The 27716-nt window shown below is 43.2% G+C and overlaps 1 protein-coding gene and 1 pseudogene across 1 annotated transcript in view; both read right to left on the bottom strand.

Annotated features, from left to right (window-relative positions):
* The window catches only part of LOC100601315 (coiled-coil domain-containing protein 162-like), a 47942-nt gene extending 35075 nt beyond the window's left edge, over positions 1–12867 (bottom strand). Inside the window, 5 exon segments of the mRNA XM_012505884.2 lie at positions 3030–3150; positions 4610–4748; positions 5733–5962; positions 10368–10520; positions 12862–12867. Coding sequence (XP_012361338.2) covers positions 3030–3150; positions 4610–4748; positions 5733–5962; positions 10368–10520; positions 12862–12867 — 649 coding nt within the window.
* Positions 12868–13432: 565 nt separating this feature from the next.
* LOC101176160 lies at positions 13433–26140 on the bottom strand (annotated as a pseudogene).
* Between the last annotated feature and the right edge of the window lie 1576 nt (positions 26141–27716).

Below are 27716 nucleotides of genomic sequence, written 5' to 3'. Positions count from 1 at the left end.
ATGGGGCCATCTCTGCTAAGATAAGCCCCGGGGCTGAACAAAGATGTCTGGATCCACTTTAGATAGTTTTCAGGGGACTACTAGTTCAGCCACCGAGACCTAGTATGAGGGCCAGGTCTGGATGCCACATCCTCAAAGGCTCAATGACAAACTGGAAACTCATTCAGAAGCTGTATGATCAAGCTCCAAGACAAGGTGAGGGGGAAGGAAAGAGGGAGAGGGAGAGAAGTATTCCAGGGTTCCTTTTTTTTTTTTTTTTTTTTGATACAGAGTCTCACTCTGTCACTCAGGCTGGAGTGCAGTGGCACGATCTTGGCTCACTGCAGCCTCGACATCCCAGGCTCAAGCAATCCTCCCACCTCAGCATCCTGAGCAGCTGGGACTACAGGTGTGCACTGCCATACCCAGCTAATTTTTTTCCATTTTTTGTAGAGTTGGGGTTTTACCATGTTGCTCAGGCTGGTCTCAAATTCCTGAGCTCAAGTGATCCGCCTGCCTTGGCCTCCCAGAGTGCCTCTGGGCTCCAGGAGTGAGCCACCATACCTGGCTCAGGGTTTCTTTTTGGCAGATGTAAATGTAAACACCAGAGTCAGTCAGCCCACAGGGAAGGAGAAGACCCTGAGGAAAAGGATAAGGGCTTTTACTGTCCCTCTGGTTCTCAATACTCTCCATTCCTAACTTCCTCTGGAAAAACCTCCAGCCCTAAGCTAACCTTGACCACAAAGGGTGATCTCTGCATGAAGAGGCGGCCCTTGTGTGGAAGCCCTGTCCACTATGGCTACTTCTTGCTGCCAAGATAAACAGTAGGTAGGTGGGGATTCCAATATGTTATTGCCTTCTTTGAAGGCACCAAACCCACAGAGGTCTCAGGAAGATGACACTGAAGAAATGTATACCAAAGCACCTTGGCACACAGTGAGGACTCAATCGCTTGAATTAGGAGAACTCAGTAGAGGTGGAGATCCAGGTCTCCACACTGAGTCATGCCTGACAGACCAAAGAACAAAACAAAACAGAACCAGAAACAACAACCCTTCCCATTTGATATTGGCATGGAGTTTGAAAGTCTTATAAGTATAGCATCAAACAAGAGTTTAGAACTAGCCAGCACACTCCAGCCAAAGTGAGGCTTGGTAATATCAACCTAGCCACTGTTAAAAATAACTCTACCCCTCCCCTCTGCCTGCCCCCCACTGCATTGAAGGCCCTTTGCAGCACAGCTGACAGGCACCCTGCGCAAGGCAGCACAACCACAAAGCAAAGATGCTTCCCCACAGCCCCTCACCCCGGGTGTCTGGTAGGAACCACGGCCCCAACATGTGCAGATGGTTGCACCTGCTGCAGGCTTGTGGATTTTCTCCAAGGACTCGGAAGGGAGCCGCCTGGATGCAGCAAACACAGCACAAACAACAGGCGCTTTGTGTCTTGTTGAATGTTCTGTAACTAGAGCTCAACCACATTCAGCTCTCTGGTGGCATTAGAGACGCCCAGCTGGGGAGAGGCTCACGCTTTCATTGCACAGCGCCCTGTTTACAGAATTCAGTTACTCGAAGCACTAATAAAATGACTATGTCTTAGGTGAGGACAGAGGTTATTAATTAACACTACAATGTCTGTGGACTTTGTCTCAAAAGCAAAACCTAATTTAAGTTCGTAGTCAGACAACTCCCTAGCTCAAAGGTTATGAATTTCCTACAGAATATTCAAAGTTAGGAATAGATATTATAGTTCAGACAGGACTAGCTACATAATGCAGGGGCCTGGTGCAAAATAAAAATGTAGGACCTCTTGTTCAAAAAGGAGGAAAAAGTGTCACACAGATATTAAAAGATAAACCTTTTCCCTTTCTTCTGCAGTCTTTCTCTTGACCTGTCACGGTGTTTTTAATTTGCCTTTAACGTTGCGCTCCCTTGGTCATGGGGATATGTGCAGGGGAAGTGAGACCCCCATAAGCACCCAGTGGACCTGCCTGTGTCTCAGTGCATGAATATGCATGACCCACCAGCTACCAGACTGAGGCACCGGGCCCTGCCTGGGGATGAGAAGTTGAGTCAGGCATCTCCCCTCCCCACTACCCCAATCCACCGTGGAAAGGCAACCCCCAAGAGTACTGCAACCTCTGTCCTGGGAGACTCTAGGTACCCAAGGTGGGCAGGAGGCTTGCCCTCACTGAGCTACCCATTGAACACATGGCAGTGCTGCCAGCCTAAGACCCCTGAGATGCTGCCGGGTGCACACGCCTGACCTTGACCCTCCCTGTGCCAAGGTCCCCCTCCCTTCTGGGTATGGGGAGGGTCAAGGTCAGATGTGTGTACCCAGCAGCATCTCAGGGGTCCCAGGCTGGCAGCAACACCATGTGTTCAATGGGTAGCTCAGGAAGGGTAAGCCTCCTGCCCACTTTAGGTACCTAGAATTGTAACTTTGAACAAATTCAAAGTTAAACCATTAAAAGTTTCAGGATGGTGACCACAGAACATGAAACCCCAAGTGCCCCTCTGCATCCTGTGTCACGTGCCCATGAAGTGGCCCCAGGTTTGGACCTCAGATGGAAGGAAACCATTCTGATTGCCTTCATACCCTAAATATGCAAATTTGACATATTATAACTTATATATGTTACAAATAATAAAGGCTTTAGGTTTCCCTTCATTTCAACTTTATTTCAGTTATGAGTTAATCAGTAGAGTTGAAACTGAAGTGAAACTATGTTTCCATTTGTTTAAAAAAGACTTTGTACAGGAAAAGAAATATACCAAAGTGCTTTGTGTCTTGTTGCAGGTTCTATAACTAGAGCTCAGCCACACTCAGCTCTCTGGTGGCATTTAGAGACGCCCAGCTGGGGAGAGGCTTGCCCTTTCATTGCACAGGGACAAGGGTAAAAGATCATTTTTATATCATTTTCTGGGCATCGCACCGATGTTTTGGTTTTTGCTTGTTTTTACAACAAATGTCGATACATGAATTGCTTTCATAATTAGGAAAAACCAATAAACATTATTTTGTGAAGTAACAAAATAAATGTACTTTACCTGTAGGGAGAGAACACTTCTCCTTGGACTTTTCAGATAAAACCAGTGTCATCTCTCTGTTAACTTTTCTTAGTACCTCTTGGATCATATGCATTTCACAATTTTCCAGAAGTTTTTGAAGCTAGAGTAAGCACAGGTTGAGGGTCACTCTCTACATTCGGATTACATTTTGGGTCCCGTGTCACATTCCTGCAAAAGGGCTTTGGGCTAGGGCCTGCCCCTCAGCTACTCTCCCAGGAAAGAAGAAACACTTCCCTTCTAGGTCTCCCTAGTGCTTCTGGGGGCACAGATGTACCTCCCTGGAGACCAACACCTTTTCTTCCTGGCTCACATCCTCATTGATAAAATACAATCCTTTTTTTTTTTTTTAACCAAGTTTTGCTAAATTGCAAAGTGTCTAATCCCTGGGGTGACCTCATGTCTTTTGGGGTCTCTAAATGTGGCTAGGATTCTGTGAGTTCTCATTACAAAAGAAGCTCTCAGCCGGGCGCGATGGCTCACGCCTGTAATCTCAACACTTTGGGAGGCCGAGGTGGGTGGATCACGAGGTCAAGAGTTCGAGACCAGCCTAGCCAAGATGATGAAACCCCATCTCTACTAAAAATAAAAAAAATTAGCTAGGCACCTGTAATCCCAGCTACTCGGGAGACTGAGGCAGGAGAATTGCTTGAACCTGAGAGGTGGAGGTTGCAGTGAGCCAAGATCGCGCCACTGCACCCTAGCCTGGGCAACAGAGCAAGACTCCGTCTCAAAAACAAACAAACAAACAAACAAAAAAAAAAACAGAAGCCCTCAGGTATAAAACTTGATTTAGATACCAAGGAAGATTTCACAAGATTTAAAACTCCATGTAGGACCAACAGTAAAGTCTTCCAAAAACTGTGAGCCCTCACTCAATTCATTACGCTTGCAGAGCATAGGTTTCTCCCTGTTGAAGGCCCCCAGGTGTTGGAAAGGAATAGGGCTCAGAAGGGTAAGCAGTGAGCTTGGCACTGGGGCCTGACAGGGGCTTACTTCTCCTTGTTGCTCAGTGGATGAGCATCTCTGCATTGACAACCAAACAGCTGAGGCTTTGCTTGCCTGGTACAATAAGCCCAGCCACAGAGCGCCTGAGTCCCAGGATCAAGCTGAACAAGGAATCGGGAAACAACTTCTCCACACAGATCATCTTACACATACCGAATGGGCATTTTCTTATTCTCAGAAAAACAGTTACAGGGAGATTTTACAAATATTTCATTTCCATGTGGATACTTGCGTGCTAAATTTTATGCTGAAGATAATGGTTATGTTTTCTATGATCATTCTTATGAAGGTACACATCAATTTGAGGAAAATCAAAATGATAAAATTCCAGACTTATAGAACAGGGACATTAAGGGTAGTAATTTGCTTCATCGAAGCACCACATGCCTTTAAATACTTAGTCCTGTCCTCCCTCCAGCCCATTCAATGATTTACAACCCTGCAATTTACGCTTAGCTTCTTAGAAAAAATACCATTTTGGTATGCCTGTAGTTTTACATGCTAATGCCATAAAGGACGTTTTCAAAGGCAAATTTAAAATATATCCTGCATACCTGGTGAGTTTTTATTTCAATTTCTGAGGCTCCACTGGGGGGAAGAACAAACTGATTATTTACTATAAATCCTTCAAATTCATCTTCTTTCCCCATCTGCCTGGCTATAGCTTTCATGCTGGGGTAGAGAATGTCAGTTCTATTAAAGAAGAAAGACAGAAATTAGCAAACATATTTTTTCTCATTTTGATTCTCTGATAATCATTTTTGTTCATTTTCTCTTTCCTATCATCAGTATCCTAACCCATTCACAGATATATCAACATCTAAATTCACCACAGTTATCATTCCTTAGCCACATGAAATCATGAGGCTTTTTCCTATTGGGTGCATATGATCTCAGTCCTCATTCTTCAAAATATTGACAAGTCTTCACCTCCCCCAGTTAACAGGGACACTGACTATAATAATTTCACAAGATAAACAATCTGGCTATACCAAAGTGAACTTTTTGTTGTTGTTGTTGTTGTTGTTTCTTTTTGTTTTTTTGAGAGCGAGTTTCACTCTTGTTGCCCAGGCTGGAGTGCAATGGTGCGATCTCAGCTCACTGCAACCTCTGCCTCCTGGGTTCAAGCCATTCTCCTGCCTCAGCCTCCCGAGTAGCTGGGATTACAGGTACCCACCATCATACCTGGCCAATTTTTTGTATCTTTAGTAGAGACAGGGTTTCACCATGATGGCCAGGCTGGTCTCAAACTTCTGACCTCGGGTAATCCACCCGCCTCAGCCACCCAAAGTGCTGGGATTACAGCTGGGAGCCACCACGCCTGGCCTAAAGCAAACTTTCTTAAGCTTGGTAAGGCTCAAGGTGTATGGGGGTGCTTAGTAAATGTTTGTTTGTTAACAGACACGTGGCAGAAGCAACACGCCTTCCCAGCCAGCTATGTCGTTCGAGCCAGGGCCTGCAGCTGCTAGAATGCCTCCCATTCCCCAGACCTGTGCCACATGTGCCATCTGTATATCTCTGGCTGCAATGCCGCAAGCTCTGAGAGACTCAGTCTATGGGTCTAATGGTTCATATTAGGATTCATGGACCAAATCTCGCCCTCAGATTAAGGGGCAGGAATCTGCCATCCCCCAGGTTCTAGTCATGGCCGTGAATTTCATCCTCAGCAGCACTCACTCATAGAGCTCTGAAAACCGTTTGTGGAGAGAGACACAGTTGATATCCTGGCCTTGCAGCTTGAGTTGGCCCCAGTGCTCCTTTAGCACTTCCAGCTGCTTCCACAGTATCAGAAATGATCTCAGCAAAGCAAAGGACATCACCGCATCGCACGGGCCCTCCAGCAGCTCGGAGGTCTTTGGGCTGCTTCAGAACTGACTTCTGAATCCTGGCACTTTGGACCAATCTGGCTGAAAGCATTATGGAAATCCTTCTTTACTGATCATGGACCAACACAGGCTAACCTTTTACATGCAGCTTGTGCAAAACAAAATCTTTGGAGAATTAACTTTTTCCCCAGGAGGAATGGTTTACAGGCCCACAGCACATGTAGAGTTGAGAGAGGTTGACCATCCTTCATGAACAGTTTATGGAAAGGATAGGAATGCCTCAACTGCAGCTTTCTGCTTGGGTCTGGAACCATTCATTTTGAAAACTCTCTTACTTGCATACTAACATTTTATCTGCCTTTGAAAAACTGAGCCTTTTGTGTTTTCCCTCTGCATTCTGGAAAGTGCTCTTCAATACACCTGAGATTAAAATTCCCATCACGGTGGAGCCATGAAGTAACCTTCCATTGAGGATTTTACCCATCTTATGGGTAAAGAAATGGAAACTTAAGTTTATCCTACCTCCTGTTTCTTCTCATCTTTTAGAAGTTAAGCAGGAAACATTTCTCTTAATTAGAATTTATCATTCAATAAGAAAGATTACTTTAAAATTATGATTTCTTCATGTATTCATTAGTGCTTTCCTTAAGTAAATAATTGTGGAGGGGCTGCTATGAGCCCTGGAGGATGTGGAGGAAACAAGGTATTCGGGTCCTTGTTTGTCCTGCTGTCCTGCAGCCAGTGGTCTGAGGGCCAGGGTCACCCAGAGTGAGGAACAAAATGAGGACCAGATTCAGGCCCACTGCCTGTCCACAGTGTCTCAGTCACAAAAAAAGGAGCTCTTCTTGGCAGACCAGGATGGCAAATCCCATGATGTTATGATAAAAAGAGCCTTAGAGAGCATTTAGGTGACAGTACCCGAGACACTCAAGTTTCCTGGCTAGAAACAGGGAGAACAACCTGGTATAATTGCAACCTAGAGCAGTGGTATTAACATATCTAAGGAAAAGCCTGCCTGCCAGGAAGAGCATCGGTCAAATTGTCCAAGGAAGAATTGATAAGCAAAACCCAGGGGAGAGTGAGTTCCTGTAGACTGCTGGTAACTCCTCAGTCTTGTAGCCTGCCTCCCCAACAATCAGCTAGTGTATAGATTTCCAGATTTTATTTTATCCTCAGAGCTCTTTCATCAAATGAATTCTTACACACTGGCCCAAATATTCAACAGACCAAGGCCAAGCATGGTGACATGAAGGGGACAGGCTGGAGGCCATGTAATTGCTGCCCCCGCTCCCCAGCTCAAGAAGCCCCAAGGTGTCTTTGAGGAACCCCAGGGCTCCTTGGACCACAATTTTAAAAGCCCTGAGCCAATTCATCACCTTTACTTTGGAGCTTTGGAGACTGAGGCCTAGTGAGATCAAAAACCTTGTAGCATAACTGGGGCAGGAACTCAGGAGTCCTGACTCTCAGGGCAGTATAAATTCTACTGCTTCTTATTGTCTATGAATAGCTAAATACTCCTAAATAAAAACACATGAAATAAAGTTAATTAAAATAAATAATAATTTTAAAGCAAACTTGTTTGTTAATATGTTCATATGATGAGAAGTCTTTTCTACCTACGTGCTTTAATTTAACAGACAAGAGAAGGAACAGGAGCCAAGATAAATAACAAGGTGGAGGATGGTGGGGAATGTCAGGAAAAGATGGTAATCCATCACAGATAGGGCCAAAAAATGGCAAAAAGAAGGACCTGAGGGCCCAGCATGTTTTTTTATCTTGGCACAATTTGGTCTATACTCAGCTTTGCAAATGATCACACTGGGTGAAGATCTAATTATGTTGTGGAACGTAGATGGCACATACAAAACCACTTCTTTTTCCACTAATTGGCCCCAAGTGGACTTGTGACTCAGTTTAGGTAAAAAGACACAAGGAAAATCTAACGGGGGGGCTTCTAGAAAATATTCCCCTCCTTGATAAAAAGATAGATCTCCAAGGAGAAAGCTTTTTTGTTCCTGTTTTTATCATACAAACAGGAGGGAGATGTTTGCCAACACACCTAAATGGCAGAGCTTGAGTCCTTGAAGTCACTGTCAAGGGGCTACACCAACCTGAACTGCCTCCTTCTAGACTTCTTATTATGGAGGATTAATATGCTTCCCTAATTTAAGTTATAGCTAATGGAACAACCTGTTACTTGCACCAGAAGCACTCTAATTGGCACAGAGAAGCATCGGAGTAAGGGTGGATTATCAGAAAAAGCTTCCTAAAGAGAGTGGTTTGGAAGTGGAAATCTGAAGGATAAGTAAGAGTTAATCAGGTGATGAAGCAGAAAGAGGAAGGAGAGGGAAGTTTTCCACTACAGGGACCAGTTTGGGAGAAGTACCGAAGAGAGCATGGTGCATTTGACAAATCGAAAGACATTAAGGGTAGAAATATTGGCAGGAGTCAAGTCACGAGGGGCTGATGAAAGCATTTGGACTCTTCTCAGGGCATCTGGAATCCATTGAAGAGTTATAGTGAAGGAAGTGATATAATCAGGCTTGCATTTAAAAATATTACCCTGGTGAATGGATTGGAAGGAGGTGAGAGTATGTGTATTGAATCCAATTGGAGGTCAAGATCATAGCCTAGTGATCAGGGATGATGATGGTTTGGACTCATAGAAGTGGGTACTGTGGGGGAACAGAGAAAGAAGACAAACTTGAAAGATATTAAAATAATTGATAGTAAAACTTGGTGACTGGTTGTGGGGTGTGGGACAGAAGTCAAAGATGGTGCCCAGAGTTTTTGGCTTGGCCAACTGGGCAGGTAGTGGTAAACTGACAGAGAGGGTCAAGATTTAGGGAGTAAGAGGACCTTAGCTTGAGAAACGCTGTCTCTGAGATGGAATAAGTGGAGATATCCAGCAGGCAATTGAACATGTGAGTCTGATAGGATTCATATTTGGGCTAGACATATAGATTTGGATCATTGCATGTGAATGTCATCAAAGTTATAAAAGTGGATGGGTTTTCCTAGGGAGAGGGTGAGGAATGGAGCAACCTAGTAGAGAAGAGGATGAGGGAGCTCTAGGGCCAGACCGTTGGGTTGGAATCTGAGCTTCTTTCCTCATTAACCATGTGACTTTGGCCATGTTACTTAACCTTTTTAAACCTTAGTATTCTTATCTATAAAATGAGAACAATGAAACAACCTATCTCATGGAATTATTGTGAGGACTAAATAAATGAATACATAAAAAGCAATCTGAACAAACCTCAACTTCTAGGCAATAATAGTAGTGGTATTAATAGTATTCAGGGCTGACTTAACAGCTTGGGCAGAGGAGGCACAGTGCCTAGGGACCACAAAATGCTTTATTTTTTTTTTAATCAGAAAAAAAGACCTTTTAGGCTAAATAAAATGCTTTAATATATGATATTAATATATTTTTCTTTGTACTAGCACAATGTTAAAATATAACTTTTAATGGTTTTTCATGGAGGAGGGAAGAGCCCACAAAGGTAAAAGTGTTAGGGCCTGTGGAAGTCAAAATGTGGCCCTGGTAGCAATGGTGGGATAGATTATAAAAAAATTTTAGGGTTGGCAGAGGTAGAGGACCCTACAGAAGGGTCTGAGAAGGAGGGCTCAGCGATGTTGGAGGAAAGCTAGGAGAGACTCATACTGTAGAAGCCAAGGGCAGAGAGGCTTTGAGAAGGACTCTGTGTCAAATGCTGCCAAGGGGTTAGGTAGGAAGGTGACTGAAAGTACCCAGGGGATTTAGTGACAAGGACCATCTCTTGATGAGAGAGGTTTCAGTAGCAAGATTGGGAAGACAGACTGCAGTGCTTCGAGGAGTGGCAGGAAGGTAAGAAAATGGAGATGTTGGGTTTAGGCATTGCTCAGAAAGTTTGGCTCAGACAGAAAAGCTCTTCAAGTAGGGGCACCAGCTAGTTTGTCTGGCATCCAAACATTGTCTCTGCCTAGTTCCTGGATACATGCAAAATTGTTTAAAGTCATGATACTAGGAGGGCTAGTGGCTCTTGCACCTTAGAGCTTGAGAGTGATAAACCCAGAGGAGGCAGTGCCTGCCCAGGAGTCCATAGGCCAGTAGTTGAGTGATGAGGACAAGAGCCCAGGCCTGAGATTTCCACCTGGGGCTACCAGACCCCTCTGGCCCTTCCAACTCCACTTCTAGATGTATGACTCACAAAGAAAGCATCCAGTTGGTGTTTTTGTTTCATTTGGTTTCAATAGACCTCCCACAACTTTTGTCGTATTTTTAAAATTAAAATAGATGGATATACCATAATCATGGAACTTAGAAAATGCTTTGCAGTGGCTACCCCTGCTCCACTGTTGCTGCCAGGTGGTGTTGGCACAGTCCTGGGACCTACTGAGAGAGGCTGTGGGAAAACATGACTCCCCGGACCAACTCCCCAACAGAGAGGTCCTTCAGTCCAATACAGTACTGGTCAATATGGAAACGATTCCCCAAGAATACCTGTGTATTTTTGCCCAGTGTGGCTTGCTGTCTTTGGGGGACCTCCATGGTCACATGATAGCTACTCAGAACATCTTCCAGTAGCAGTTGCACACCCACCAGTTCTCCATGAGCCACTTTGTGGTCACGGTCACTCAGCCCACAGAGGCACAGCTAAAAAAAACAAAAAACCCTTCCATTTGAAGACCATATATATTTTTTACATATGGTTTTCAGGAAGAAAACTGGGAGTAACTGTATTTACAAGAACCCATTCCCTCAACTGCTAGAAAATTCATAAAAACCAGAGTAACATTTCTAACTTAAAGTTTTCTTTGAGCACATCACCACTCCTATTCAACATAGTGCTGGAAGTTCTGGCCAGGGCAATCAGGCAGAAGAAGGAAATAAAGGGTATTCAATTAGGAAAAGAGGAAGTCAAATTGTCCCTGTTTGCAGATGACATGATTGTATATCTAGAAAACCCCATGGTCTCAGCCCAAAATCTCCTTAAGCTGATTAGCAACTTCAGCAAAGTCTCAGGATACAAAATCAATGTACAAAAATCACAAGCATTCTTGTACACCAATCACAGACAAACAGAGAGCCAAATAATGAGTGAACACCCATTCACAATTGCTTCAAAGAGAATAAAATACCTAGGAATCCACCTTACAAGGGATGTGAAGGACCTCTTCAAGGAGAACTACAAACCACTGCTCAATGAAATAAAAGAGGATACAAACAAATGGAAGAACATTCCATGCTCATGGGTTGGAAGAATCAATATCGTGAAAATGGCCATACTGCCCAAGGTAATTTATAGATTCAATGCCATCCCCATCAAGCTACCAATGACTTTCTTCACAGAATTGGAAAAAACTACTTTAAAGTTCATACGGAACCAAAAAAGAGCCCGCATTGCCAAGTCAATCCTAAGCCAAAAGAACAAAGCTGGAGGCATCACGCTACCTGACTTCAAACTATACTACAAGGCTACAGTAACCAAAACAGCATGGTACTGGTACCACAACAGAGACATAGATCAATGGAACAGAACAGAGCCTTCGGAAATAATGCCGCATATCTACAACTATCTGATCTTTGACAAACCTGACAAAAACAAGCAATGGGGAAAGGATTCCCTATTTAATAAATGGTGCTGGGAAAACTGGCTAGCCATATGTAGAAAGCTGAAACTGGATCCCTTCCTTACACCTTATACAAAAGTTAATTCAAGATGGATTAAAGACTTACATGTTAGACCTAAAACCATAAAAACCCTAGAAGAAAGCCTAGGCAATACTATTCAGGACATAGGCGTGGGCAAGAACTTCATGCCTAAAACACCAAAAGCAATGGCAACAAAAGCCAAAATTGACAAATGGGATCTAATTAAACTAAAGAGCTTCTGCACAGCAAAAGAAACTACCATCAGAGTGAACAGGCAACCTACAGAATGGGAGAAAATTTTTGCAACCTACTCATCTGACAAAGGGCTAATATCCAGAATCTACAATGAACTCAAACAAATTTACAAGAAAAAAACAAACAACCCCATCAAAAAGTGGGCGAAGGATATGAACAGACACTTCTCAAAAGAAGACATTTATGCAGCCAAAAAACACATGAAAAAATGCTCATCATCACTGGCCATCACAGAAATGCAAATCAAAACCACAATGAGATACCATCTCACACCAGTTAGAATGGCCATCATTAAAAAGTCAGGAAACAACAGGTGCTGGAGAGGATGTGGAGAAATAGGAACACTTTTACACTATTGGTGGGACTGTAAACTAGTTCAACCATTGTGGAAGTCAGTGTGGCGATTCCTCAGAGATCTAGAAGTAGAAATACCGTTTGACCCAGCCATCCCATTACTGGGTATATACCCAAAGGACTATAAATCATGCTGCTATAAAGACACATGCACACGTATGTTTATTGCGGCACTATTCACAATAGCAAAGACTTGGAACCAACCCAAATGTCCAACAACAATAGACTGGATTAAGAAAATGTGGCACATATACACCATGGAATACTATGCAGCCATAAAAAATGATGAGTTCATGTCCTTTGTAGGGACATGGATGAAACTGGAAACCATCATTCTCAGTAAACTATCACAAGGACAAAAAACCAAACACCACATGTTCTCACTCATAGGTGGGAATTGAACAATGAGAACTCATGGACACAGGAAGGGGAACATCACACTCCTGAGACTGTTGTGGGGTGGGGGGAGGGGGGAGGGACCGCATTAGGAGACATACCTAATGCTAAATGACGAGTTAATGGGTGCAGCAAACCAACACGGCACATGGATACATATGTAACAAACCTGCACATTGTGCACATGTACCCTAAAACCTAAAGTATAATAAAAAAAAACCTGTTCTACTCATGGATAATTTTGAATATATAGAAATCAAACAGAAAAGTTCCCATCACCCAGACCCAACAACCATTAACCTGTGGCCAGTGCTACCTCATCCCATCCACTCCCCACCTCCATATTGTTTTGAAGCGTATTAATGGTTGATTTTCATGTTGTTCTTAATACTTTTCTATGCTTTCTATTTTTTAAATAAAAATAGTATTTACTTAATCAGGGGAAAACCTTTAATAATGAAAAGAATCTAACAATTTAAAGGAAGTTAACAGCAAAAAAGAAAACAATGAACAGAAATTCTCCCTAGGAGTCCTGCTTTAAAAAGTTCCCTTCCCACCACTGTTTATGCACAGGTCAGGAGTCACACATCTCTGAGCCGCCAGCCTGGGAGTTTCTGTAGAGGCCCAGCCCATGACTAGAGATGACTGGCCATTCTCCCAGATCACTACTGTTACGAAAACTGCAGCTGAGTCTACAACCCAGGCCCATGCCAGTTGAGAGCATGCTTCCCTTCTATCATAAGAAAACGTGACTCGCCTCGTGGCCCCAGGTTTACAGCTTCAGAATCAAACATCTGCTTATCTCACACATTATTCATCGTGGGTGAGAGTAGGAGGATCTGACCTATGAACCCAATGGCAACCATCTGCAGTCTGCACTCAATTCTCTCTGCAACAATGGAGAAGACCTATCCTACCTGCATATTATATTCTAAGGTATCTGGGCTGCTACTCATAACTGGGAATGGTCCTCCATCTTCCAGAAATGCTCTCCAAGGAAACAGCTCAAATGCCTAAGATAACCAAATAATAAACATGATAATGTTGTACTTTGTGTTCAGAATTAATAGATATCTGTATATGAATAGGATATCTGTGTCTGCACCCCAAAACAATTTTGGATGACTTATTTATTATGTGGGAGTATTTCTTGATAGTTCCTAGACATATAGAAGAGAGAGTAATAATCTATTTTTTAAATTGTTTTCTCAGCAGATGGTGAAACACAGAAGAGTACTTAAGATTTCAGTGTAACTAATCAGCACCAGTGTTCAGAAGTTCCAGAGCAGTATAACACCAATGGGACATATTTAAAATCAATAAAAATAAATTTACTCAAATGCTCTCAATATCAGGAACCTTAAAAAGTTGTCCTTCATCACTATTGTGCTCCAATTCTAGGTAACAACTCAAGACCAGTGCCACAAATTATTACATGTGAGTCTCTGGCTCCTCCATATCACTAACCAACAGCTAAGGCATCCTCTGTCCCTTGTGACACCATGTGCAGCCCTGGAACCAGTGGGCCTGCCTATCTGACTCCATTCTACACTTCCAGACCTGGTTCTGGTTTTAGTCAAGTCCTGGAGTTGGAGTTGATTCTGACAGCAAGGAGCCGGGACTCCTATTTCCACCTAATCCCAGGCAACACCCAAAGGAAGCAAGAGCAGATCCAACGGTCACGGTCCAACCCTGTCTTCTGGGTCTAAATGAGGGCCAAGGCTTGGGCCAAAAGTCACTGTCTTGCAGCCACTGAAGGTAGAAATGTGGGACTTGCTTGAGGTTGATGTTGGTGTCCCTTGGCTTAGCATTATAAGATCAGAATATTAAACTGGAAATTTTGGAGTCAAAAGACCAGGAATTGTGAGGTAGTTTGAAAGAGATATCCACTAGTTCTTTGATACTCCTCCTGTAAAGAGGTGGAGCTTACTTCCCCTCCCCTTGAATGTGTGCTGGACTTAGTCACTCACTTCCAGTGAAAAGAATATGACAGAAGTGATGGAGAGTCACTTCTGAAATCTGGTAATAAAAACACTGTGACTTCCATCTTGGGTTCTCTCTTGGACTGTTTGTGCTGGGGGAAGCCGTCTGCTGTGTTGCGAGGAAGCTCTGTGGAGAAGCCCATGTGAATAAGCCTGGAAGTGGATCTTCTGGTGCCCACCAGCAGCCATAGGAGTGAGCTTGGAGGCAGGTTGTCCTCCAGTCGAGCCTTGAGATGATTACAGCCCTGGCCAACATCTTGACTCATGAGAGACCCTGAGCCAGAACTACCCACCTGAGCCGCTCCCAGATTCCTGATCCTCAGAAACTATGTTAGATAATGAATGTCTATTGTTTTAATCTGCCAAACTTTAGGGTAAATCATTGTGCAGCAATAAGTAACTAATACAGCTTGCAACCCGGTGCTGCCATGATTCTGGAATAGTCTGATCTCTGGCCTTCCTGAATCTTGAACTCTTTGGTTGTAGAAGGTGGGTAATATTGTTCCTGCCTAGGAGCAACAACAGTTGCCAGGATTACCTTCAATAACAGGTGCTATAACCAGGGCTATTGAAAACCCAGCTACTGACGTCATTTATGTATTGCAATTGCTATCATGACTATTTATTAAGTGGAGAAGATTGTTTGTTTTGCTATCAACTGTGAACAGACAAGCTGTTGCCCTGATCAGCCTGTTGAGTGTTTGGAGACAAAGACCCTGACTGGGAATCACAGCCGGCCCTGGGGCCCAGACTCTTCCACTGTTCAAGTGAAGCAGAGCCAGTGAAGACAGAGGGCATTAAAGTCTTGAAAGCCCCTGCAGAATCTAAACCAAATGGAAACAAACTGACTAAATTCCCTACACACCGCACACTATTTACATCATAAAAATACATCTGAAAGACACCTGGAGGCTCCATGGATCCAGTGGCTGGGGCAGGCTGAGCTGCTAGGCAAAAATGCTCTTCCTGAGAGAGTTGCTCAGTGCTGGTAGCCCATGGCACATGCCGTCTGTGACAGACTGGTAGGCAGGAACATTTCCAGCTGCCAAAAATGTTCTTCTACCAAAATATGGGGGGACATTTCATTAAAAACAGTTACTTACAATTCTAAAGTTCAAAACTTTCCTCAAAGTTAGAGAAGCAAAATAACATTTTGAGATATTAACAGGTTCCTTCTTCAGCCACATCAACCCCCGTGCCCCTTGCCCTCGACTTTCACAGTTCGTAGCCCTCATGGGGAGGGTTGGCATACTCTCGACTAGCAATGTCTGCCAGAACAGTCTGCAATGGTGGAAATGTCCTATATTTGCACTGTCCAACAGAGTAGCCTTTGGCCACGTGTGGCAGTTGTACACTTGAAATGTGACTACTGTCACTGAGGGAATGAATTTTTAATTTTCTTTTTCTTCTTTTTCTTTTTTTAAAGGCTAATCAAGTGAAGCAGTGTGAGTGGAGAAAGAATAAACCAATCTGTAACTGGTTGTGATCAATTAGTTGTAAACGTGACTGCACTCAGACCAGCCTGAATTTTTAATTTTCTTTCATTTAAATTAATAATAATTTTAATTAAAGTAAATTAAATAGCCACATGTGGCTACTGAACTGAATAGTGCAGCTGTAGCTCTAGAAAAAAGCTGTCAATTGTTTATTGAATGAATTAAGACCAACAGCTGAGACAATAGTTCTTTATAAAAACTAAATTTTAAATTTTAAGCCTCCTTGGGGTTTGGAGGAGAAAAGTTCTTGTTTGGTTTTAAACAAAACGTGGCTTTGTATATCAAGAACCACAAACCCTGAAGACTGGAGCATGAAATTTATACCATAAGTCAGAGAGAAGGAAGTATGCATGATAAATCAGAATGATTTTTCTTGCCTAAAAGGAAATAACAGTTAAACAAGGAAAGACTATTTCTAGAGCTTAGTTCTAGTGGATGCCTAAGGAAAGATGCTGGATAAGTTGGAGGATGGTATCCCAGAGCAGAAGGTCCCTTTTGCTTGGATTCTCTGTGAGGTGGCCTCCCAGGAAGACTAGCAGCCCCTCAAAGTGGGGAGAAAGACCCCCACACGTGGGTATCCAGAGGGGTGCTGAACAGCAGGCTAACCAGAAGAGGCCAGCTCACCCACAGCAGAGATAAGGGAAGTGGCTGTGTCTTCCCAACTGCCAGGAAGATTTGAAAGCACTGCCAGAAACTTAGATCACCTCTGAGAGGATGGAAGAACGAGAAGAGTGTCGTGTGAGCCCTAAACTTAAGGTCCAAAATTTGTGCTGCCTTGACTTCTGGCAAAATCGGGAGGCCTCAAATAGCTTAGCCACAAGGTCCCCCGCTCCCCACTCTGCTCCCACAGATAAGGTCTCCAGGTTTAACGAACCTCCTTATCAAAGGAACCAGGTGCAATTCCTGCTTATCCCTGAGCAGCGGTTTCAGTTCCCTGCCAGACCACAGCATTATTCAAATCAATCACCCCTTCCTGTGTGAAGCATGGAACATCACACTCTCCTGATATTACAAAACCTGCCTCCCACAGCCCTTGCTTGTTCACTCTGTTCCCAAGTGGCCCTATGTGGAGGGGGGCAGTGTCCTCTTAAACCTGGGAGGCAGAGGTTGCAGTGAGCTGAGGTCATGCCACAGCACTCTAGCCTGGGAGCCAGAGTGAGACTCTGTCTCAAAAACAAAAACAAAAATGAAGAGAAAAGCAACAAACATTCAAGGAATGAGAGGCTGGTGTTGCTTTCTTTAGAAATTCCTTGATGTATTCCTAAAGCAGGCTTGCTACAGGAAGGATTGTATTAACAGGATATCTCTTCAGCTTTCTCCTTTTTACCCTAATCACCCTGAACATCAACAATACATTCAGACTAGAGGCATGTTTCATGCTATATATTTTATACTGTGCTATAGAGTACCTTTGAGGGACTTCTTTGCTTCCTTCTACCCCTGAAGTGCAAACGAATTGTATTCTTTAAATCAGGGGATAAAAATCTAAACTTTTTTTTTTTTTGGGACAGAGTTTCGCTCTTTAGCCCAGGCTGGAGTACAGTGGCGAGATCTCAGCTCACTGCAAGCTCTGCCTCCCGGGTTCACGCCATTCTCCTGCCTCAGCCTCCTGAGTAGCTGGGACTACAGGCGCCCGCCACCACGCCTGGCTAAAATTTTTTTTTTTTTTTTGTATTTTTAGTAGAGACGGGGTTTCACCGTGTTAGCCAGGATGGTCTCCATCTCCTGACCTCGTGATCCACCCACCTCAGCCTCCCAGAGTGCTGGGATTACAGGCTTGAGCCACCGTGCCCAGCTGAAACTTTTTCTTAAAGGACCAGATGGTAAATATTTTCATCTTTGCAGACCCTACGGACTCTGTGGCAACTATTCAGCTCCGTGGTTGTAGTGTGAAAGCGGCGACAATCCGTAAGTGAATGGGCATGACTGTGTTCCAACAATGTTTCATTTACAGACATGGAAATATGAACTCCATAGCATTTTCATGGGTCGCAAAATACTATTCTTTTACACTTTTTTTTTCAACCATTTAAAGATGGGAAGGCCATCCTTAGCCCACAGACCATACAAAAATCGGCAGAGACCTCCAGCAGTAGTTTGCCAACTCCTGACTTAAATAGATGAGATTGGATAGAACTGCTTTGTCACCCAAGCATTTATCTTCAATGCGAATGATTAATTCACCTAGCATTAAAGATAACTCAATCCTCGGGCATTTCTTGAATTGGCTAATCAATAACTCCTGCAGGTTGGTGGACATGTCCAGAGATGAATACTGGGCCCTGGTCAGTGTGATCCAACCCTTCGGAGGACAGCTATCAATTTCCATCAGCCCTTTGGCTAGTAGAGGGGGGTTGAGACGGGCAGAGTGAAATGTTTTGTGCCTAGAAACATGCACATAGCCAGTACCCAAGATGATCTATGCCACAGGGAAGCAGGAGCCAAATTTTCAGCGACTTTACAGGGCTGTCCTGTCATCCCTGAGCCACATCCTTCCTCCTCCTACACCCCACCCTCATCTGTGAAGCATGCTGCCCTCATTCCAGGTAAGAGTTCAGTTTTTCCTTTGCAAATTCTGGAGAAGCCTTCAGCTTACATGGGCAGAAAATTCCTGGGGTAAACAGTCAGATTTGCTCAGTCTTGGTGAGCTCTAGGAAGGGTCAAGGAACTGTCCCAAGCTTCCTATCTCTTTCCATCCTCTAAGGACTTTCCCTTGTTTACAGGTTCAGCACTAAGTAAAACAATCAAGAGGGATGACATTTATCTTTTAGCTTCTCTTTTTCTCCTGCCTCTTGCCTTTTCTTCAGCATCCTCTTCTCTGTCCACGCTGCTGCTTGGTCTCCATCATAGATCTCGGGTTTTGGAGTCAAACACACCTACGTTCTAATTCTAGTCTGCCACTTACTAGCTGTATAATTCCAAACACACACAACCTGAACAGCTCTGAGGAAAAAAGCCTGGAGAAATGTAACCAGTGGAGGACACAGTGGGGTGAACCATCTGGGTGATTCTCTCCAGAGGGTCACAGAAAAGTACATAAAACCAGAAATAGGACACAATGTCCTCCATTTCTGTAGACCGAGTGTGAGGATAAAGAAAGCACTGGCAAAGCAATTCCAGGGGATTTCCTGGAAGCAGAGTGGTTCCCCTGGGAGAGCAGTACCAAACCGAATCCTTCGTAGCTGAAATCGAAAAAGGACTTTTCTTCACCAGTACGTAAAATCCTCGCAAATTCTGACCTTGGGCTTTCAGAGCCCAGAGGACTAACAAATGGCCATCCTGATAATTGTCTGAGGCTTTACATCTTACCTGCTTGACTAAGCTACAGCTCAGGAAGCTATTTGTCAATATAAAGAAAACAAATTAGCCTGATTTTTGTCCTGCTGAATTTACATTCTAAATCCAAGAGTCCTCTGATGTCAGAGTAAAGATGATTGAGAGTAGAAAAAGAACAAGACAGTTCAGTGCAACCCCCACCTTGTCATTCTCCATGGATGCCCACAAGTGCAGTGGAAAGCAGCTGCAACCTACAGGTAAGAGCACAGACAGCCCTCTGAGGCCCTCTCAGTGGCTACATACTCACACCGGGAGCTAACCCAAAAAAGTTAATTTTGACAATTAAAAAATAAGCAGAGACCTTTAGGGCTAACCCTCCTTCCCTCTCATACAAAACTTATTTATACTGGAAACATTATGTATCTTAATCCAAGCTAATTTTCCCATCAGCGTCATGATTAATTAACCAAATGAAACATTCCTTTTGTATGTGGAATACTTAACACAATGGTACCTACAAGGCTAGAGGTAGATGGATTTACTTATAAATTTAACGCTGGTAGCCAATTCCATTAGCTTGAGAGGTGCAGTAAAAATTCTGTCTTTTTGAAAGGTAAACAAATGTTGAAAAAAAAACCCTAATCATCTTTAGAAGTATAAAAATGTTATTCCCAGTAGAACCCCCTGTACATTGAAAGCAGCAATCATTATATGAACTGTTCTGAAATTACATTTGCTAAAATCAAGAGTGTTATTAGTCAACAAGAACATATTCTCACAGACAGCCTTTGGGCAGGTCATGTTTGGTAGCCATGGCGTTCTGGATCTGCTTGTGCCCATGACTATTTTAAGCTCATTATCTAACCTTGCCAAGAGTGGCCTCCCTAGATGGTCACTCAGCAAACACCTCTGCTGCAGAATTTACCAGAACAGGATTAGTGCTCCAGCCCTTACGGGATGAGATGCCTTACTGCAGCATCAAACTGCAAAAACATAACCTCCCTCCGGAGGAGGAGTGCCTGGGCCACCCGGGTAGGGTCTTGGGGGCTCTGGAGGCTGTCAATCATGTTCTGCAGCTCTTGAAGCTCAGACCCTAGAAGATGGACAACATTTTAGTCTGACAGTGAGAAATATAGGCTACTATAGCTAAACCAGTAAACCAACATTTTGTCCCATACTTGTCACCTAATCAGACTTCCCTTGTTTTGTTTGTGGGTATACTAATTATACGTTTTGCAAGACCAGCAAAGCCTTATGCTGTAGAATCAAAGGTCTGATTTATGTCTCCTTCCTTCCTCAGGAAGATAAAAATTTGCTTTGCTTTTCAGTACAATAAGAGCAGGCCATGGAAAGAAAGTTTTAAAATTTATAAGGCTATGGTCTTGAAACAGAACAAAAAGGAGAAATGACAAGAATGGGAAAGTCTAGTCCTCAGTATATCTGTTAGGCACTTGAAACGATCAGAGATTATGAATCAGCACTCATCTCTTATTGCCATGCTATATCCAAATCAGCCCTCCCTGTCACTGGCTCATGGATTAAAGAAGACTCAAGACCATCTAAAGCAAGTAAAAAACACATGTGCATATATGTATATATAAAGATATGCACACATATGCATACATACACATGTGTATACATATGCATACATATCCCTCTAGGAGATTCTAGTCATTTTAGGAGTAAATGTGAGGGATCCATATTTGCCTTATTTCTTAGACCCTTACTGCAAGAGTAGGCTACATATACATAGATTTGTATTCATTTTGGGTGAAAATCTAACTTAGGGGCCCTGTGGGGCACTCAGTGCTGGGATGTGGAACCCAGCCTGAGTCTGGATGACCATCCTAGCATCTAGGTATGTATATCCTAGTTATTGGCATAGAAAAGGAGCTAGTCAGAACAGGATAGCACAGTGGAAAGTGATGAGCCCTTGGGGAACACGCTTGGGCTCACAATTACAGGGCTACCAGAATTTCAGCTGGTCTGAAATATCCCTGTGAACATAGTGATCGTTTTCTACCCTGAGAGGACATCCCTGTTTTCAGGATTGTGAAAACTGATCACAATGCCTTGACATGCAGTCCAAGGCAGGAGTGAGACAGGAAGCCCACAGGGCATTTCTGGAGATGCTCTGTCTTGACAGCTGGTTCACATGCAAGCAGCCTTCTTTCCTCCCTAGCCCAGTACTGGGCTCCAGCATCTACCGACTGAGAAAGCAGAGAGTTGTGGGAGGGGGAAGCTGTCCATGAGAGCTTGATCAGGCAGATCCAGGGCTGAGAATGGTTGCTAACATGTGTAACATGTGTTTTGGCTTTAAGAACAGATAAGCAGTCCAGATTTCATATCCATTTGCTGTTTTATACAATAAAAAATGTGTTTTATTTTTGTTTCCAGCCCCAAATAATTGAGTCCAATCAGCAAACTTTTTATGACTCCTCTAAATCTGATAGTTCTATTGGGCTGAAGAGTTCACCAGAAAAAGAGTAATATTAGAGTGAATTGTACAAGAACTTTTGTGGTGGTGGGAGGGAGGTGGTCAGAGAGCCTCATTTGTTCAAGGCCTAGTGTGTTCGGTCTAAAAGTAATATACTCTATCAGGCTACGCAGTAACCAGGGGAAAATTTACTAATCCTCTGCAACGACAATGAAAAAAGGAGAATATAAAATTACACATACCCTATGGTTAAAGCTCTGTAAAATGTAAATATGGAATATATTCGGGCAGGGGCTAGAAGGGAGTAAAGACAAATAAAATTATTTCACTTGTTAGAGTGGCTGGCTTACAGGTGATTTTTTTTCTGTTATTTCCGTCGTTTATATACTACTGGCATGTGATCGCTTCCCATCAAAATTGTTGTATGTTGATATGTAGTATTATCATTAAAATACAGATGTGGAGGGAGGACTGCCTTTCCTTTGTTATTTTACTGATCTTTAAATCCTCATTCTGACTTTCCTTCCTTTGTGGAGTCAAGAGGCTTGGTGGCAGGGGAGGTGGCAGGACAAGCAGCCTGGCGGTGTGGACAGGGCAGAGGGTTGTTGCCGGCAGCGATGGTGGTGAGGCTGGGGTGAACCCTGTGCCAGGAAACATCAGGAAAGGAGACTTTGCTCATGTCTTTCCCAGGAGGGTCCCGTTTGGGAAGTCAGAGAAGACAGACAGCCAGACAGCCAGAGAGAGAGGGAGAGAGAGAGGAGTCACAGTGGCCCTATCTCTGCATGAAGACTCAGAGCTTGTACACTTCATTCCTTGTTTGTCTTGAGAGTTCCTGAAACCCTAAGTTCAGTGTGAAGTATTTGGGCTTTAATTGGCCTCCTTATCCTTTGCAAAGGAAGTCACAGTGTAAACGTCCACATTCTGATTACATCCTCTGCTTCACTTGGACTTCAAAGGCAGTTACTGGCTTTCAGGGAAGGAGAGAATTGGCTGCATCCACAGAGCTGGTCCACAGTGTCTAAGAGCTGTTTTCTTCAGTCAAGGGGAGGACTAAAAGCTGAAATCTTGAGTTTCCCTCAAGATTTGTTTTAAAAATACTTTAAAGCATACAAGTCCACAAAAGTAATTTGAACTAACTAAAAATTAGAACTAACAATTTAGAACGAACTCTAAATTGTTCTGAGATAGCTTAAAGGAACAGACTCTCATTTCATCTTTTCCCTTAATTCTTCTTGCCTCCTCTGGGAAATAGGCCAGGAACTAAGCAGCCTAGTCTTTTTAAAAAGATTATCTTGGAGGGGATTTTTTTTTTAAAGTTTGCTCTTTATTTTGAGCAAAGCAGAGTATGCAAAACTGTACATTCTCCCTGGAGCACAAATGTGCAACCTGACAATGTGTGCCTCCCTGCATGCTTCAGAAAGCCTGGGCCGCACATATCTCAATGGTTTCTGGGTTCACAATGCAGAAATGGCAAGAAAACAATTCCTTCTTCCTGAATTCTAGGTCCTCAACTCGGCCTCATTTCCCATTGTTCCTCAGAGCCATACTCATGGGTTCGCTCACAGGTAGGTTCACTTCTCTGGACTGGCCATGTGCAGTTCTGCCTGCTGCTTTCGCCAGTGTCCTTTTCTTATGTTGCTAGAACTGTCCCTCCTATTTTCTACTCCTGTCCAGTCTGGAAAGCACCCCAGATCACCTCCCTGCAGGTTTTGCCTGGGGGCACCCTTTACTCCCAGCTGCTATAGGACTTCCTAAGTAGTGACTTCACCAGGAAACATGGCTCTGGCTCTCTCGGCTTCTATCTCATCTCCATGTAACACCTACCTCCCCATCTCAACGGCAGGCAGGACATTTCTCTTGGCCACACTTCTTCTTCCTGTGCCTTAGCTAAAGCTCAGCCCCCACACCCTCCTGACATCCAATAGCTCCCCTAAGAGTGTCTTAGCTTATTTTCTGAGTAAGCCCCACTTACAACAGTCCCCAAACTAGTAAAAGGAAAGGACCTAAGAGTGCTTTGGAGCTTCTCTAATCGGATGCTTATGTTGAAGACTTGTGAGTCACTCTGAGAGCTCATTAGTCTGCAACAATTCTGTGCCTTCTGCTGAGGCGGCACCACTACCACTTTCTCTTCATCCTGCCACGCCTAGACACAGGCATTATCCTTCTCCCAGATCAGCACTCATGCCCTTCCCTATGTCCACATCTAAATGTTTACAGAGCCCTTCAGTGTTCCTTAGCACAATGCAAATATACCTGGCACCAGCTCCAAGGTCTCCCACAAATGTATTTCCTTTATGCACCAACCAGCCACAGGGGAATATCCTCAGATTCTCTGACATTTGTTTTAAGAGCAATTAGGTTTAAATAGGCATGCTGCCTCATTTCTTAGGCTCTTCCTGTTCTTTAAAATCCCTGGCTACTATAGTATTTTGCTATTAATTTATATTTACATGACCAGTGACATTATTTGGATGGTAGTCACATTATTAAGGCAAGATTACTTTCCCTGATTCTGATAATTGTAGCTTAGTAAACATTTTAGTGTCTTTAATTCACCTCATGTGTTTATCTTATAATATAACCTGTGCTGATGAGCGCTGGACGTATAAAACTAAAGCCTCAATCATTCTTACCACAAAGACTTTTAGGTCATTGATAGCTACCCAAGGGCTGTTTACAAGCTTCTTAATAGACAGTGATTGGCTCTGGCCTTGCCACATGAGTTTATGAAGGCCAGGAAGGAAACGGGAATGAAACAAAACTAATATTTAATGGGGGCTTATATATCCTAGAATTTTTACATAAATTTCAATCCACAGAACATCTTTATGAGACAGATACTATCACCCCATTTTATAGATGGACAAGAGAGACCCAGAGAGTAAAGTACCCAGCTTTCAGTAACCAAGTGGCAGAGGCAGAGTAAGAACCAGGCCTCCCGACTCCCAACTTGGTGCAGTTTGTGGTATAGCCCATGAATGCAGAATCAAGCAGATAGCTGTGCAGTGTGGAGACAGTCTATAAGACAGTTTGGACTTTTCCTTTGCCCTTCTGATTGCTGTCATTTATGAGAGTATATTGTAGTTCTGCCTTTCCAAGTATTAAGAGCTTTATAGAACTTCCAGTGAATATTGAAGGTGATTTGAATCACTTTTAATCACTCACCAATGCCCTCGGTTCCTCCCCAGTCACCTCTCAAAGGGTTGGGACTTAGAGGAAATTCAAAACATGCTGGACAATTGCCAAACTTAGCAAAACTGACAAGGTAGGCCACGATATCATGCAGAGGAGCTATCAGCTGTAGAGTTCACTTTAAGGCTGTAAAAGCTGCCTGTGGATAAAATTAATACAAGGAAATACGTTTTAGGAAGCTTCTAAGAGGCATATAAAAATACATGAACACTCAATGGGGACGATATCTTTAAACAAGAATATTTCAATAAACATTGTCACAGTATATACAGGATAATATCAGAGAAAGAACAATAAACCTATTCATGAACCAGGGTTACATGCCCTTGGACAAGGGAACTCCTGTGGGGGGTTAAAGCAATGTGTTTCTTTGTTTAAAGTCACTGAAGGCCATGAACACATCAAAATGTTTGTATGGCCATCAATGAATTACAAGGGTCACAAATCAATTCATAGAAGGAACTCATATTCAGACAACATTATCTTGAGAGAATACCTGTAAGCAAGGTATAGATATTTATCAACATTGTTTAAAACAACACATGACTGAAAATCAAACCGTGGATCTTATATATCAATGTCCAAGTGGAGTAAAAGTGAAAAATTATGACCTAACTGCAGAAGGCAGTATTTCCATATTTTTAAAAATAAAAATCTGAAACTTCTTCAGTGAAAGTAGGGGTAAGAAACCAAGGTTGCTAAATAAGATTTCGCTTACAAAGAAAAATCAGAATATTCCCAAATGCCATTTTCAACATTGTATTTTATTTCTTTAGCAAATACATATGTTTTTGTGTTCCTGTGTTTTCTTTTTTTAAAAAATTGTTACCAACATTGCCCTTGATCAGTAAGTGAGGTACACAGAGCACCCCTCAGAAAACAGTAACCCTAAGTTACAAGTGTGATCTCGACATCCCATTAGCTTCAGAGCATCAGTGGGCTTTTTTGGAAGGGTTGGAAGGAAATTGAAGATTAATAAGAAATGTCAGAGGCTTGAACTAGTGTTCATTAGTGACTAGGGAGAAAGAGAAATCAAAGCATAGTGAGACCCAAGACAAATTATAATAAAGCAGAAAAGGCTGCTGTGAAAAGATTTCAGTAGTTAGATGTCTGAATAAAAGAAGGGATGTTCTCTGGAATTGATATGTTTAACTGTGAGACAAAAACCAGCCAGTTTCCATTCTGGCACACATGCAAAAAAATACAAACCTTTTCTGGCAGAGTTTTGAACATAACCAGCACTTCAGAAGAATGGGGTATGAACCAGAAATTGAGGAAGACTTTCCCATCCGCTGACAGCAAACATCGTGGCCGGGGCTGAAATCTTCTGCAAGTGTTAGAAAAAAGGACCCATAGCACACATTTCTCTCTAAACAAGAGGCGTCATGAATGACCCTGTTGAATCACCGCCCTCCGTCACACAGGCCTGTCACCATAGGCCCAGCATCCACGCCCCAGGGTAGCAGCCCTTTTCATGCCACTCCCAGGTGGCCAGTTTATAAATAACTCAACAGGAAGAAGAGCAGTTAGGCTGATTTTAGCCAGAGCTGTGTGGGGGAAGGAGTGGGGATGGAGGGAGGGAAAGACATGGTAAGAAAGGACAGAAAGGCCATGAATTAGATAGCCAGCACCACACTAGGTGGTACATATATTATGTCACTTAATTCATCTGGCAACCTCAGGATGGATCTATTTTCGTTCCTCTTTCACAGCTGAGGAAATTGATGCCCTGAGAGGTTATGGAGATCTACCCAGCTCCTAAAAGACAAAGTTAGAATTCAAATGCACATTTCTCTGGGAGGCCGAGGTGGGTGGATCACAAGGTTAGGAGATCGAGACCATCCTAGCTAACACGGTGAAACCCCATCTCTACTAAAAATACAAAAAATTAACCGGGTTTGGTGGCGGGCACCTGTAGTCCCAGCGACTCAGGAGGCTGAGGCAGGAGAATGGCATGAACCTGGGAGGCAGAGCTTGCAGTGAGCGGAGATCGCGCCACTGCACTCCAGCCTGGGCGACAGAGCAAGACTCTGTATCAAAACAAACAAACAAAAAAAAGAATTCAAATGCACATCTATCTGTCCACCTGTAGAATCTGGGCTCCAGAACCAGGCTCTGTTTCTCTTGCCTTGCCATCACATTTCTTGCCAGGTTCTCCAGCTTCTGGCCTTCTTTTCCTTCTTTCTCCTCCTCCTCCAAATACCTTATTATTTCTTAATAAGGTTAGTCATCTCTTTGTTGCAGGTTTATATACAAACATATTGTCCATATATGTCTAGTTTAAGGATTCACACAAGCCCAGGTACTCACCACCTGGCCTGAGAAAAGGAATGTTGCCAGCACCCTTGAAGCCTGATGTGCACCTCCCTGGAGGCCCCCAGACAAACCACCATCCTGAATTTTACATTAATCAATGCCTTCTTTTTTTTTTTTTTGGTGGAAAATCCTTGGTGCATCTGTGCTGCTGCAAATGACTGATTTGTGGGTTATTAGGTTGATTCTATATCTTGGTTGTTGTGAATAGTGCTACAATAAACATAAGTCTCAGGATTTTAATTAGTTAATTCTCAGCTCAGGAATAAAGTATGGTCTTAGTTTGGAGAATTGCCTTTCTTTTAGCAACCACAAAGTCAAACAATTCCTGTCCTGAAACAGATCAAAATCAGCATAATCCAGTCTCATCTCTATTATTCAGCTCACTGTGCTCATTCCTGCCCAGAGGTAACAACGAATATCAAAACTAAAAAGTTGCAGGGTCTGCATCCGGGCACATGGGCCTGCAAGCCACATGCTGGCAGGTGCTGCTAGC

The sequence above is a fragment of the Nomascus leucogenys genome, chromosome 3, assembly GCF_006542625.1.
Source record: "Nomascus leucogenys isolate Asia chromosome 3, Asia_NLE_v1, whole genome shotgun sequence".
In the NCBI taxonomy this organism is placed as follows: domain Eukaryota; kingdom Metazoa; phylum Chordata; class Mammalia; order Primates; family Hylobatidae; genus Nomascus; species Nomascus leucogenys.
The sequence above is the reverse complement of the archived record's forward strand: the minus strand, read 5'-3'. Positions and strand labels throughout refer to the sequence as shown.